This window comes from Erythrolamprus reginae, chromosome 9 (genome assembly GCF_031021105.1).
Source record: "Erythrolamprus reginae isolate rEryReg1 chromosome 9, rEryReg1.hap1, whole genome shotgun sequence".
In the NCBI taxonomy this organism is placed as follows: domain Eukaryota; kingdom Metazoa; phylum Chordata; class Lepidosauria; order Squamata; family Dipsadidae; genus Erythrolamprus; species Erythrolamprus reginae.
Window position 1 is genome coordinate 14,504,401 of NC_091958.1, and position 11,653 is coordinate 14,516,053.

Genomic DNA, 11,653 nt, shown 5'->3' on the forward strand with positions numbered 1-11,653 from the left:
CGGGACCCAAAGAAGGCCCACTCTATGGCACCTAACCGGTCACTGGGATTCGTGCGGCAGGAGGTGGTCCCGGAGTGGGGTCGAACTAAAGTCTATAAACCCCAGAAGGGCATTCGGTCACCTCTCCTTTCCAGTCTTCTGGATGTTAGTTCATCTCACCTCCCTACAACCCGCATCGAAACAGATCTTCCTTTGTTTTAAAAGGGCACCATGGCGGAGAGCGCAGACATGGAATCCTTGCAGGACAGCTTCCGGAAGTTTGCCATCTATGGAGACACCAAAGCAACAGGGCAAGAAATGAATGGCAAGAACTGGGCCAAGCTGTGTAAAGATTGTAAGGTGATCGATGGGAAAGGAGTTACCGGGACAGAGGTGGACATCGTCTTCAGCAAGGTGAAGTAAGTGTCGCTTCTGGGTTGACTTCTTGACAGGGCTTCATTTGTGAAATGGAGGAGCTCTGAGTTTTCAGACAAATGTGGAACACATCATTAAAGCATATTATCACTGTATTTTAATGTATGTACGATACATTTCCCCCCCCCCCCAGGCTGTCTAAACAGAGGTCTCCAACCTTGGCAACTTTATGAGGTATGGACTTCAATTCCCAGAATTCCTCAGCCAGCATGGTTGGCTGAGGAATTCTGGGAATTGAAGTCCACACCTCATAAAGTTGCCAAGATTGGAGACCTCTGCTCTAGTCAGTGTAGTATTCTACAAAGACCGCTTGAACATTGTAACAGGAATCATGTTTATTGAGAAATAACAAGTATTCAAGGAGGCAAATTCCTGAGGTAGCTTTTCCTTTTATACAATAAACAAATGACAGCTATCCAATGAGAGCCAGTTGTCAAGGCTTCTAACCAATGAACGTTTAACCTGCTTAACTCACTGCTGCCCTCTACAGGCACCTGGGATGTTACAGACACTATATCCTAGATCAGGGGTGTCAAACTCAAGGCCCGTGAGCTGTATCCATCCTGCAAGGTGTTTAGATCTGGCCCACGGAGCAATCCTGGAAACAGCGAAGAATCGCCCCACGGCACCTCTGCAAAAATGGAGATCGGGAAGACCGCGTGTGAGATTCTCCTCAGCTCTGTTTTTCACTGGCAGAGGGTTGCAGGAAGCCATTGCAGCCAAAAACAGGTTGAGAGGGCCACGTGTGGCTCTCTTGAACTCCGTTTTCACTGGCAGAGGGTTGCAGGAAGCTGTCGCAGCTGAAAATTGAGCCCTGGAGCCTGTTTTCATTGGCAGAGCACTTGGGCCACCACAGATGTCCCGACACGAGTGATGATGAGCGGGCCATGCCCCCTGCCAGCCACAAGGTCAAACACAACCCTAACGCAGCCCTCAATGACTCGGGTTTGGGATTGCTGAAGCCCCTGATTGCCTTCAAGGGAATTATATCCATAGGGATCCTGAGCTTTTTCAGTGGTTCCTGCCCGCTTTCTGGGAAATAGTTTTCCGTAAACATCTGGACCAAGATGTAGTGGTGAAGGCACCCAGCTAAAAACCAGGAGACCCAAAGCTGGCTGGCGCACCTTGGCCGATTAGTCTTTCTCAGTGTTAGCCAAAAATACTCCCAAACTACTTCTGAAAAAAGCTTGTCAAGAACGCTGCAGGCAGGGGTGGTTTCTAACTTATTTTGCCGCCGGTTTGCTTCCTTCCACGCTGCACAGTACCAAAAAACAAGCTCATGGTCATGCACAGAACTAAAAACAGCTGTGCATACACCAAAACCAAAATCAAGATAGCAGCGTCATCATAGAGCTGGTTTGAGGGTGTGGCCAACTGGCAAACGCTCCCAGTTTGGTGAGCAGGGGAATATTCCCACTACTGGATCTAAAGAACCAGTATGAATCGGGAGCAATTCACCTTTGGCTGCAGGGATTTGTCTAGGCCAGTGATGGCGAACCTATGGCACAGGTGCCACAGATTGCACACGGAGCCTTATCTGCTGGCATATGAGCTGTTTTTATTCATCCATCTATCCATCCATCCATCCACCCACCCACCCACCCACCCACCCACCCACCCACCCACCCACCCACCCACTTACTTACTTACTTACTTACTTACTTACTTACTTACTTACTTACTTACTTACTTATTGGATTTGTATGCCGCCCCTCTCCGGAGACTCGGGGCGGCTAACAGCAACAATAAAGCAGTGTACAATAGTAGTTTGATGTTAGAAATAATTAAAAGCCCATTAATATAAAAAAACCAAACATACATACATACATACCATGCATAGAATTGTAAAGGCCTACGGGGAAGAGGGTCTCAATTCCCCCATGCCTGACGGCAGAGGTGGGTTTTAAACAGCTTACGAAAGGCAAGGAGGGTGGGGGAAATTCTAATATTTGGGGGGAGTTGGTTTCAGAGGGCTGGGGCCGCCACAGAGAAGGCTCTTCCCCTGGGTCCCGCCAAGCGACATTCTTTAGTTGACGGGACCCAGAGAAGATCCACTCTGTGGGACCTAACTGGTCGCTGGGATTCGTGCAGCAGAAGGCGGTCCCTGAGATAATCTGGTCCGGTGCCATGAAGGGCTTTACAGGTCATAACCAACACTTTGAATTGTGATTGGAAACTGATCGGCAACCAATGCAGACTGCGGAGTGTTGGTGTGACATGGGCATATTTGGGAAAGCCCATGATTGCTCTTGCAGCTGCATTCTGCACAATCTGAAGTTTCTGAACATTTTTCAAAGGTAGCCCCATGTAGAGAGCGTTACAGTAGTCGAGCCTCGAGGTGATGAGGGCATGAGTGACTGTGAGCAGTGACTCCCGGTCCAAGTAGGGTCGCAACTGGTGCACAAGGCGAACCTGGGCAAACGCCCCCCTCGCCACAGCTGAAAGATGTTTCTCTAATGTGAGCTGTGGGTCGAGGAGGACGCCCAAGTTGCTCTAGCTCAGCTCCAACGTGGATGTGTGTGCCAGCCAGCTGATTTTTGGCCCACCCAGAGACTCTGGAAGGGCATTTTTGACTTCCAGAGAGCCTCCAGGGGGATGGGGAAGGATGTTTTTACCCTCCTCTGGCTCCAGGGAAGCTTTTGGAACCTGGGGAGATCAAAACATAAGCCTATTGGGCCCACCAGAAGTTGGGAAACAGGCCGTTTCGGGTCTGCAGAGGGCCTCCAGGGGGGCGAGAGAAGCTGTTTTTGACCTCCCCAGGCACTGAATTGTGGGTGTGGGCACTTGTGCATGCGTGATAGCACATGCTCACGGTCTTTCAGCACCCGAGGAAGTCGCCATCGCTGGTCTAGGCAGTTGCCAGCTATCAACACTGACTTGAAGGCACACAAGCAAATCTTTGGACCACAACCACCAACCCTTGTTAAGTTTTCTCGGGGCAGCACAAACTTTAAAAAGCTATTTAAAAAAGCTAATTTGGAAGATGTTGAGCTCAGGCCAGTCTCTTCTGGACGTTCCTGTTATTTGAGATGATAGCATTGTGCCCTAACAAGATACTGGCAAAATGAATTACGGATCAATGAAAGCGAGGTGGAAGAAGTAGTAGAAAATATATATAAGATAAAGAATACAAGAATTAGAGAGATGAGAAGGAAAATTTTACATAAATGGTGTTGTGTCTGGGTTCCCCCAGACGCCAACACCAACTAAAAAGAGTATCCAGACACGCTGGTAAAAAACAAAGTCATTTTATATCTTTGAAAACAAACACAGATAACAAAAACTGTTCTTACAAACTGGAATGCTGTGAAGCTTCACAGAAGAGTCACGACGGCCAGACAATACAACAGGCTTCTTGCTGGCACACACATCACTGTAGATAATAAAACCCATGCCTCCCCCAAGTTTTCAGCCTTCGAGGCCACAAGCCAGAATCAGAGACGCCAAGGATCGAAGCAAGGTCACAGGACTCCCAAAAGATAACTCTCCACAATACAGGAAGGGCGGGCCTGCCTTTTCAACCTTTCTGAGGAGAACCACACCCAAACCCAGCTGTTGCCTATTAGGGATGGAAGTACCTGGCTAATTGTCCCCTTCTTTGTGCTGCCCTTCTCTGCCTCATCTCTATGATGGCTTGTGCATTCTCATCTAATGACTCCAGGCTACTCGCTGGGGAGAGCTCCCCCCCGGGGGTCTCAGGCTGTTCCCCCTCCTCCTCGTCCTGACATTCCTCTTCCCCGTCTGCCTGGTCCTCCTCCTCCTCCTGTTCCTCGTCCTCCCCCTCTGAGCATGGAGCCGGCAGAGTTCCAGCCATTCCCTGAGGAGCCTCAGACTGAATCACAACAAATGGTATTTCACACCAGTAAAACTAGCACACTTCCAGAGGAAAGGGAAAGGAAATTGCTGGCATGGTTGCCAAATAAAAGGAGTTTTTATGCATATGCTCTGGGAATGTGTTGAAGTTCAAAAATTTTGGAAGGAAGTACAGAATGAAATAAATAATATGCTAAACATTAATTGGATAATTACAAAAGAATTAGCAATACCAGTTAAATATGGGGAATTACGAGAATTTAAAGAAATCAAAACATCAGCTTTGGAAAGCGCTCAAGCAGTAGTGGTATTAGGTGGAAGGATAGCAATAAATGGACAATCCAGAATTGGTACTGGTACATGGTGGACCACATCCACTTCGAAATTATGGAAATAAGATTAAATAACTTTGATGTAAAATAAATTGGAGAAGCTGATGGCACGATGGAATAAGGTGAAAAATTATATCTTAAGTAGAATTGATGACGACAATGTGAAAAATAAATTCCAATCATTTTTTGTATGTAAAGAAATGTAAACCGGAGCTAGGGAAGAAATTGAAACTTATTGCAAATAATTTAACCCCCTAAATGGTGGTGGGGTTTTATTGGTGTTGGGCACTTTTTCTTTTAAGTTTTTTTTTGTTTGTTGTAATAAAATTTAATTAAAAAATAATTTTAAAAAAAGGAGATGATAGGATTGTATATTGTTTGAAGGTTTTGACGATTGCTCGTGACTCTCCAGAGCCTACAACCATTGTACATCATAGTAATTCCTATAAATACAAATAGATCTCTGTCTCCCACACACATACAAACACACACACAAACACACACACAAACCTCACCCAGTTTCCCTGGCCGAATGTCAACTTGGGCTTGGCACAGCTGAGGGCCACATCTGTGCTTCGGAGAAGACCAAATTGTTCTGATTTGATGCGAAGTACTGGCAGAATGTCTTTTGCTGCTACTCCTTTGGCTCAGCTTCATCTGTTGTTTCAGAGGTTAAGTCCTTAGTTCTGGCAGAGAATGGAGCTTAGTCTGCTGGCCTTGTTTGTTTGTAAAGAAAAGGTCTTGATTACAGAAACAAATTGTTTAATTGGCGGGAGGAGAGAAAGAGAAAGGGAGGGAGAGAGGGAGAGAGAGAGACAGTTGGGGTTGAAACCTTCTCAGATGGCCCTTTGATCTTCTAAATCCAATGAATGCAAATACCGTATTTTTCAGAGTATAAGACCCACCTTAGTTTGGGGGTGGAAAATATGGGGTGGGGAATCTGCCCATCAAGTATTCATCTGGCTAGCATCCTTAGTGTGGTCAGCTTCAGCACATTAGTAGCTGTTGTGGTTAGCTCTGGCCCAGCTCCTGCCCCAAGTAATGTGGAGGTGGTTGTGGGGGAGACATCCACATGCCGCAGGCCTGTTTTGCTCCCAGTAGAATCTGCCAACAAAGTCTCCTTTGACCAAGGAAGAGTGAGTGACAGGGAAGAAGAGAGGCTCATACAGTACTAAGGTACTGGAGAAGGAAGGAGAATAAAAAAACTATTTGGTATGCAATAAATAGTGCCTAAACGTACTACCCCCACTGCGTGTCCTCCCCACCTGTTCTGTCTGGGTTCCCCCAGACCTCAACACCAACTGGAAAAAACAGCCAGACACTCTGGTAAAAGCAAAAGTACTTTATAGCTGGAAAAAATAAACACAGAGGAAAACCTGTTCTTCCCAACAGACAGGCTATAATACTTTACAGCAGAGTCCTGATGTCCAGACAATACAGCAAGCTTCTTGCTGGCACACCCACCCCAAGGTTTCAGTAGTCAAAGGCACAAACCAGGATTCCAAGACGCCAAAGTTCACAGCCAGGTCCCAAGACTCTCAAAGATAAAACTCCACAAGCCAGGAAGGGTGGGTCTGCCTTTTAGCCTTTCCAAAGAGCACCACACCCAAACCCAGCTGTTGCCTCTTTAATGCTGAAAGTACCTAGCCAATTGGTCCCTTCGCTGTGTAGCTCTTCTCTGTCGCAGATCAATTATGGCTTGTGCATTTTCCTCTAAGGAATCCAGGCTGCTTGCTGGGGAGAGCTCCCTCTGGGGGGACTCTGGCTGTCCTCCCTCTTCTTCAGCCTGGGATTCCTCCTCCTCGTCTGCCTGCACCTCCTGTTCCTCATCCTCTCCCTCTAAGCTGGAAACTGACAGAAGATCAGCCGTTCCCTGAGGGGCCTCAGACGGAACCACAACACCACCCGTGGGGCAACACCCATTACTGGTTCAGAGAACCGGTAAATACCACCTCTGGCTGGTTCCAGAGTGGGGAGGCAACAGGGAATTTGCAAATCCTTCTGCTACCATGCCCACCAAACCACACCACGCCCACCAGGCCACGCCCACAGAACTGGAAGTTAAAAAAAATGGATTTCACTGCTGGGGGCTGGGGGCATAGAAAGGCGGAGGGCTCCCAACCTGAAGGGGGTGTGTCCTTTCTTGTGAGTTGTTTCTGAACTCTTCATTCCCATTCGGGTTTACAGAGCAAAATCATCCCGGGTGATCAGTTACGAGGAGTTCAAGCGAGCCTTGGAAGAACTGGCACCAAAGCGGTTTAAGGATAAAAGCAGCGAGGAGGCTTTCAACTCCATCTGTGAACTGATAGCAGGCAAAGAACCCGCCAACCTGGGCATTACAGTGAGTGTTGCTCCTGGGAGAGGGAAGGAGGGTGGGAGAGAGGGTGGGAGAGGGAGGGAGAGAGAGGGAGGAAGGTGGGGGGAGGGAGATGGAGGATGGGGAGGGAGAGAGAGGGTAGAGGAGGGGAGAGGGAGGGAGGGTGCCAAAGCCCACTGCAACAACATCACCAAGAAGGCTTCAAGAGTTGTTAATCTAATCCTACGTAGCTTCCACTCTGGCAATCTCACACTACTTACCAGAGCTCATAAAACATTCGCCAGACCCATCCTAAAATATAGCTCATCTGTTTGGAACCCATACGACATTTCTGACATTAATACCCTTGAAAATGTCCAGAGATACTTCATCAGAAGAGCCCTTCACTCCTCTACCCGTAACAGAACACCCTATGAAACTAGACTTACAATCCTGGGTCTAGAAAGCTTAGAACTAAGATGCCTCAAACATGATCTAAGTATTGCCCACAAGATCATAATCTGCAACGTCCTGCCAGTCTACTTCAGCTTCAACCACAACAACACAAGAGCCCACAACAGATACAAGCTTAATATTAACCGCTCCAAACTTGACTGTAAAAAAATATGACTTTAGTAATCGAGTTGTCGAAGCGTGGAATTCACTACCGGACTCTGTAGTATCATTCCTGAACCCCCAATAGGAGAAAAAGATATAGGTATAGAAGAGAAGATATAGGGGATATAGGAGAGACTATAGGACAGGGGACGGAAGGCACGCTGGTGCACTTATGCACACCCCTTACTGACCTCTTAGGAATCGGGAGAGGTCAATAGTGGATTATTATTATTATTAAACAGCATGAACAATCCAATTAATAAAAACAACTAAAAAACCCTTATCATAAAAAACCAAACATACACACAAACAAACATACCATGCATAACTTGTAATAGCCTAGGGGGGAAAGGATAACTTAACTCGCCCTTGCCTGGCGACAAAGGTGGGTCTTAAGTAATTTGCGAAAGACAAGGAGGGTGGGGGCCGTTCTAATCTCTGGGGGGAGTTGGTTCCAGAGGGCCGGGGCCACCACAGAGAAGGCTCTTCCCCTGCGGCCCGCCAAATGACATTGTTTGGTCGACGGGACCCGGAGAAGGCCAACTCTGTGGGACCTTATCGGCCACTGGGATTCGTGCAGTAGAAGGCGGTTCCGGATGTATTCTGGCCCAATGCCATGTAGGGATTTAAAGGTCATTGCCAACACTTTGAATTGTGACCGGAAACCGATCGGCAGTCTAAAGGTAAAGTTTTGGGGGTTAGGAGATGATACTACAGAGTCAGGTAGTGAGTTCCATGCATCAGCTACTCAGTTACTAAAATTATTACTGTGTAAGATGGATCCTGAGGCTCCGCCTTGTCTTTGTGATTTCCAGAAAGCCAAGAGCGTAGGGGCTGTGGAGAGGCTGACGGACACGTCCAAGTACACTGGATCCCACAAGGAACGCTTCGACGAGACTGGGAAGGGCAAAGGGAAGAGCGGACGGGAGTACATCGTCGACAACAGCGGCTACGTAGCGTCCTACAAGAACGCTGGCACCTACGACGCCAAAGTGAAGAAATAAGGGCCGCTGATGCGGCCTGTGCCAAGAAGGGGGGCACCCCAGTGACATACCCCTTGTATTGGGAGGGTGGGGCGTTTTTTCCCCCCTCTGGGCCCGCTCCCGGGTTCTGAATTGCAAAACGGAAGGGTTGCTGCTGTTCTCCATCTTGGCCTGGCCTTTTGCTTACCGTATCCCCCCCCCTCAAAATTGCAGCTATAACGCCCCCCCCCTTGTGTCAGATTTCTATCCCGGGCTTCTCCTCACCCTCAACAGCTTCTCAGGCTCCCCACCCACTCGCTCAGGTGAATCTTCAAGACTAAATATGGCTCTTCCTCCGGGGAATCTCGCTTGGGTAGAACTTCTGCTTCTCGTATAGTGGCTGTCCAAGGCACCAGGGTTGCGTGAGGGAAACCAAGTGGCTGCCCTCCCCATAGGTCACCAACCATTGAGAAGGCCTCAACCGCCTTGCCAGCATGCGCCGGTGCTCAAACCCTCTCAGCTAGCCTGTAACCTGCCCTTACCATCTGGGTTGGACTGCAGGTCCCATGGTTCATAGCCAGCGTGGCGCTCTTGCCTGGCATCATGGGAGTTGTAGTCCCGCACCTCTGAAGTGTGACCGTCCTCTGGCATAATTTCACCGCTTCTGAGCTTTGTAAGTTAAGCTGTATATGAATAAAGCACTACTAAATATATTCCTCAAATTACCAGAATCTGCTGTCTTGTAGATCCTGTTCACTCCACGCATCAGTGGGGGCCGATATGTCTCTCTCTCTGTGTTGCTGAAGCATGCTTGGTTATACACTGAACCGTGGTTTGTTCTACCATGTTTATACAATGGGTTCCTGCTGGCTGGGATAAGGGAATACAGTGGTACCTCTACTTACGAACTTAATTCGTTCCGTGACCAGGTTCTTAAGTAGAAAAGTTTGTAAGTAGAAGCAATTTTCCCCATAGGAATCAATGTAAACGCAAATAATGCGTGCAAAGCCATTAGGAAAGAAATAAAAGCTCGGAATTTGGGAGGGAGGAGGAGGAGGAAGAAGAGGAGGAGGACAGTCACTGCCCAGAGTGAAGGGAGCATTTCTTTTCTCTGGGTGCTGGCAGAGGTTTGTTCCATCTCCAAGCACCCAGAGAAAGGAAAATGCTTTATTACCTCTGGGGTGCCAAAGCCCCCTTAAGCACCACCAGAAGGCTCCTCTGGCAGCCCAGAAAAGCCCAAAATGGCCAGGATTAAAGGGGGAATGGCAGGAAACTGGCCGGGCCTTCGTGCCACTCTCAAATTTCCTGGGAAATTTTTCTGGGCTCGGGTTCTTAAGTAGAAAATGGTTCTTGAGAAGAGGCAAAAAAAATCTTGAACACCCGGTTCTTATCTAGAAAAGTTCTTAAGTAGAGGCATTCTTAGTTGGAGGTACCACTGTACAGTGGCACCTCTACTTATGAACTTAATTAGTTCTGTGACCAGGTTCTTAAGTAGAAAAGTTTGTAAAAAGAAGCAATTTTTCCCATAGGAATCAATGTAAAAGCAAATAATGTGTGAGATTGGGGAAACCACAAGGAGGGTGGAGGCCCTGTTTCCTCCCAGGAGATTCGTAGAGAGGCCCCACAGAGGCTTCTCCCTGCCTTTTCCTGCCCTGTTTCCTCCCAGGAGATTTCTAGAGAGGCCCCACAGAGGCTTCTCTCTGCCTTTTCCTGCCCGGTTTCCTCCCAGGAGATTTCTAGAGAGGCCCCACAGAGGCTTCTCCCTGCCTTTTCCTGCCCGGTTTCCTCCCAGGAGATTTCTAGAGAGGCCCCACAGAGGCTTCTCCCTGCCTTTTCCTGCCCTGTTTCCTCCCAGGAGATTTCTAGAGAGGCCCCACAGAGGCTTCTCCCTGCCTTTTCCTGCCCGGTTTCCTCCCAGGAGATTTCTAGAGAGGCCCCACAGAGGCTTCTCCCTGCCTTTTCCTGCCCTGTTTCCTCCCAGGAGATTTCTAGAGAGGCCCCACAGAGGCTTCTCCCTGCCTTTTCCTGCCCTGTTTCATCCCAGGAGATTTCTAGAGAGGCCCCACAGAGGCTTCTCTCTGCCTTTTCCTGCCCGGTTTCCTCCCAGGAGATTTCTAGAGAGGCCCCACAGAGGCTTCTCCCTGCCTTTTCCTGCCCGGTTTCCTCCCAGGAGATTTCTAGAGAGGCCCCACAGAGGCTTCTCCCTGCCTTTTCCTGCCCGGTTTCCTCCCAGGAGATTTCTAGAGAGGCCCCACAGAGGCTTCTCCCTGCCTTTTCCTGCCCTGTTTCCTCCCAGGAGATTTCTAGAGAGGCCCCACAGAGGCTTCTCCCTGCCTTTTCCTGCCCGGTTTCCTCCCAGGAGATTTCTAGAGAGGCCCCACAGAGGCTTCTCCCTGCCTTTTCCTGCCCTGTTTCCTCCCAGGAGATTTCTAGAGAGGCCCCACAGAGGCTTCTCCCTGCCTTTTCCTGCCCTGTTTCATCCCAGGAGATTTCTAGAGAGGCCCCACAGAGGCTTCTCTCTGCCTTTTCCTGCCCGGTTTCCTCCCAGGAGATTTCTAGAGAGGCCCCACAGAGGCTTCTCCCTGCCTTTTCCTGCCCGGTTTCCTCCCAGGAGATTTCTAGAGAGGCCCCACAGAGGCTTCTCCCTGCCTTTTCCTGCCCGGTTTCCTCCCAGGAGATTTCTAGAGAGGTCCCACAGAGGCTTCTCCCTGCCTTTTCCTGCCCGGTTTCCTCCCAGGAGATTTCTAGAGAGGCCCCACAGAGGCTTCTCCCTGCCTTTTCCTGCCCTGTTTCCTCCCAGGAGATTCCTAGAGAGGCCCCACAGAGGCTTCTCCCTGCCTTTTCCTGCCCTGTTTCCTCCCAGGAGATTTCTAGAGAGGCCCCACAGAGGCTTCTCCCCGCCTTTTCTGGCCCTGGATTTTGCAGCAACCTTCCCCTGGAGTGGGGAGGGAATGGAGATTGTGCAGTATCCTTCCCCTGCCATGCCTACCAAGCTACCCCAACAAGCCACGGCACAAGCACCAAACCACGTCCACAGAATCAGTAGTAAAAAAACTTTGAACCCCACCCCTGGGCTAAGTGTATTGAGGGAAGGCAGCTAAAGGAGGATGGCAAGAAGTTGTGACTCTAACATGAGAACCAGGCCAAGGCAACTTCACAGAAAGGGCCAGAGTCTTATCAAACTAAATTATTAATTTTGTATGCCGGAGAGGGGCGGC

General features: G+C 49.0%; 1 protein-coding gene across 4 annotated transcripts in view; it reads left to right on the forward strand.

Annotated features, from left to right (window-relative positions):
- TPPP3 (tubulin polymerization promoting protein family member 3) overlaps window positions 1-9,157 on the forward strand; it is a 31,505-nt gene extending 22,348 nt beyond the window's left edge. For all 4 annotated transcript variants that reach the window (XM_070760361.1, XM_070760359.1, XM_070760360.1 and 1 more), the window contains exons 2-4: window positions 205-398; window positions 6,747-6,900; window positions 8,289-9,157. In XM_070760361.1, coding sequence (XP_070616462.1) covers window positions 211-398; window positions 6,747-6,900; window positions 8,289-8,477 — 531 coding nt within the window. In that variant the 5' untranslated portion in view covers window positions 205-210 and the 3' untranslated portion in view covers window positions 8,478-9,157. The remainder of the gene's footprint in view (window positions 1-204; window positions 399-6,746; window positions 6,901-8,288) is intronic.
- Window positions 9,158-11,653: the final 2,496 nt, after the last annotated feature.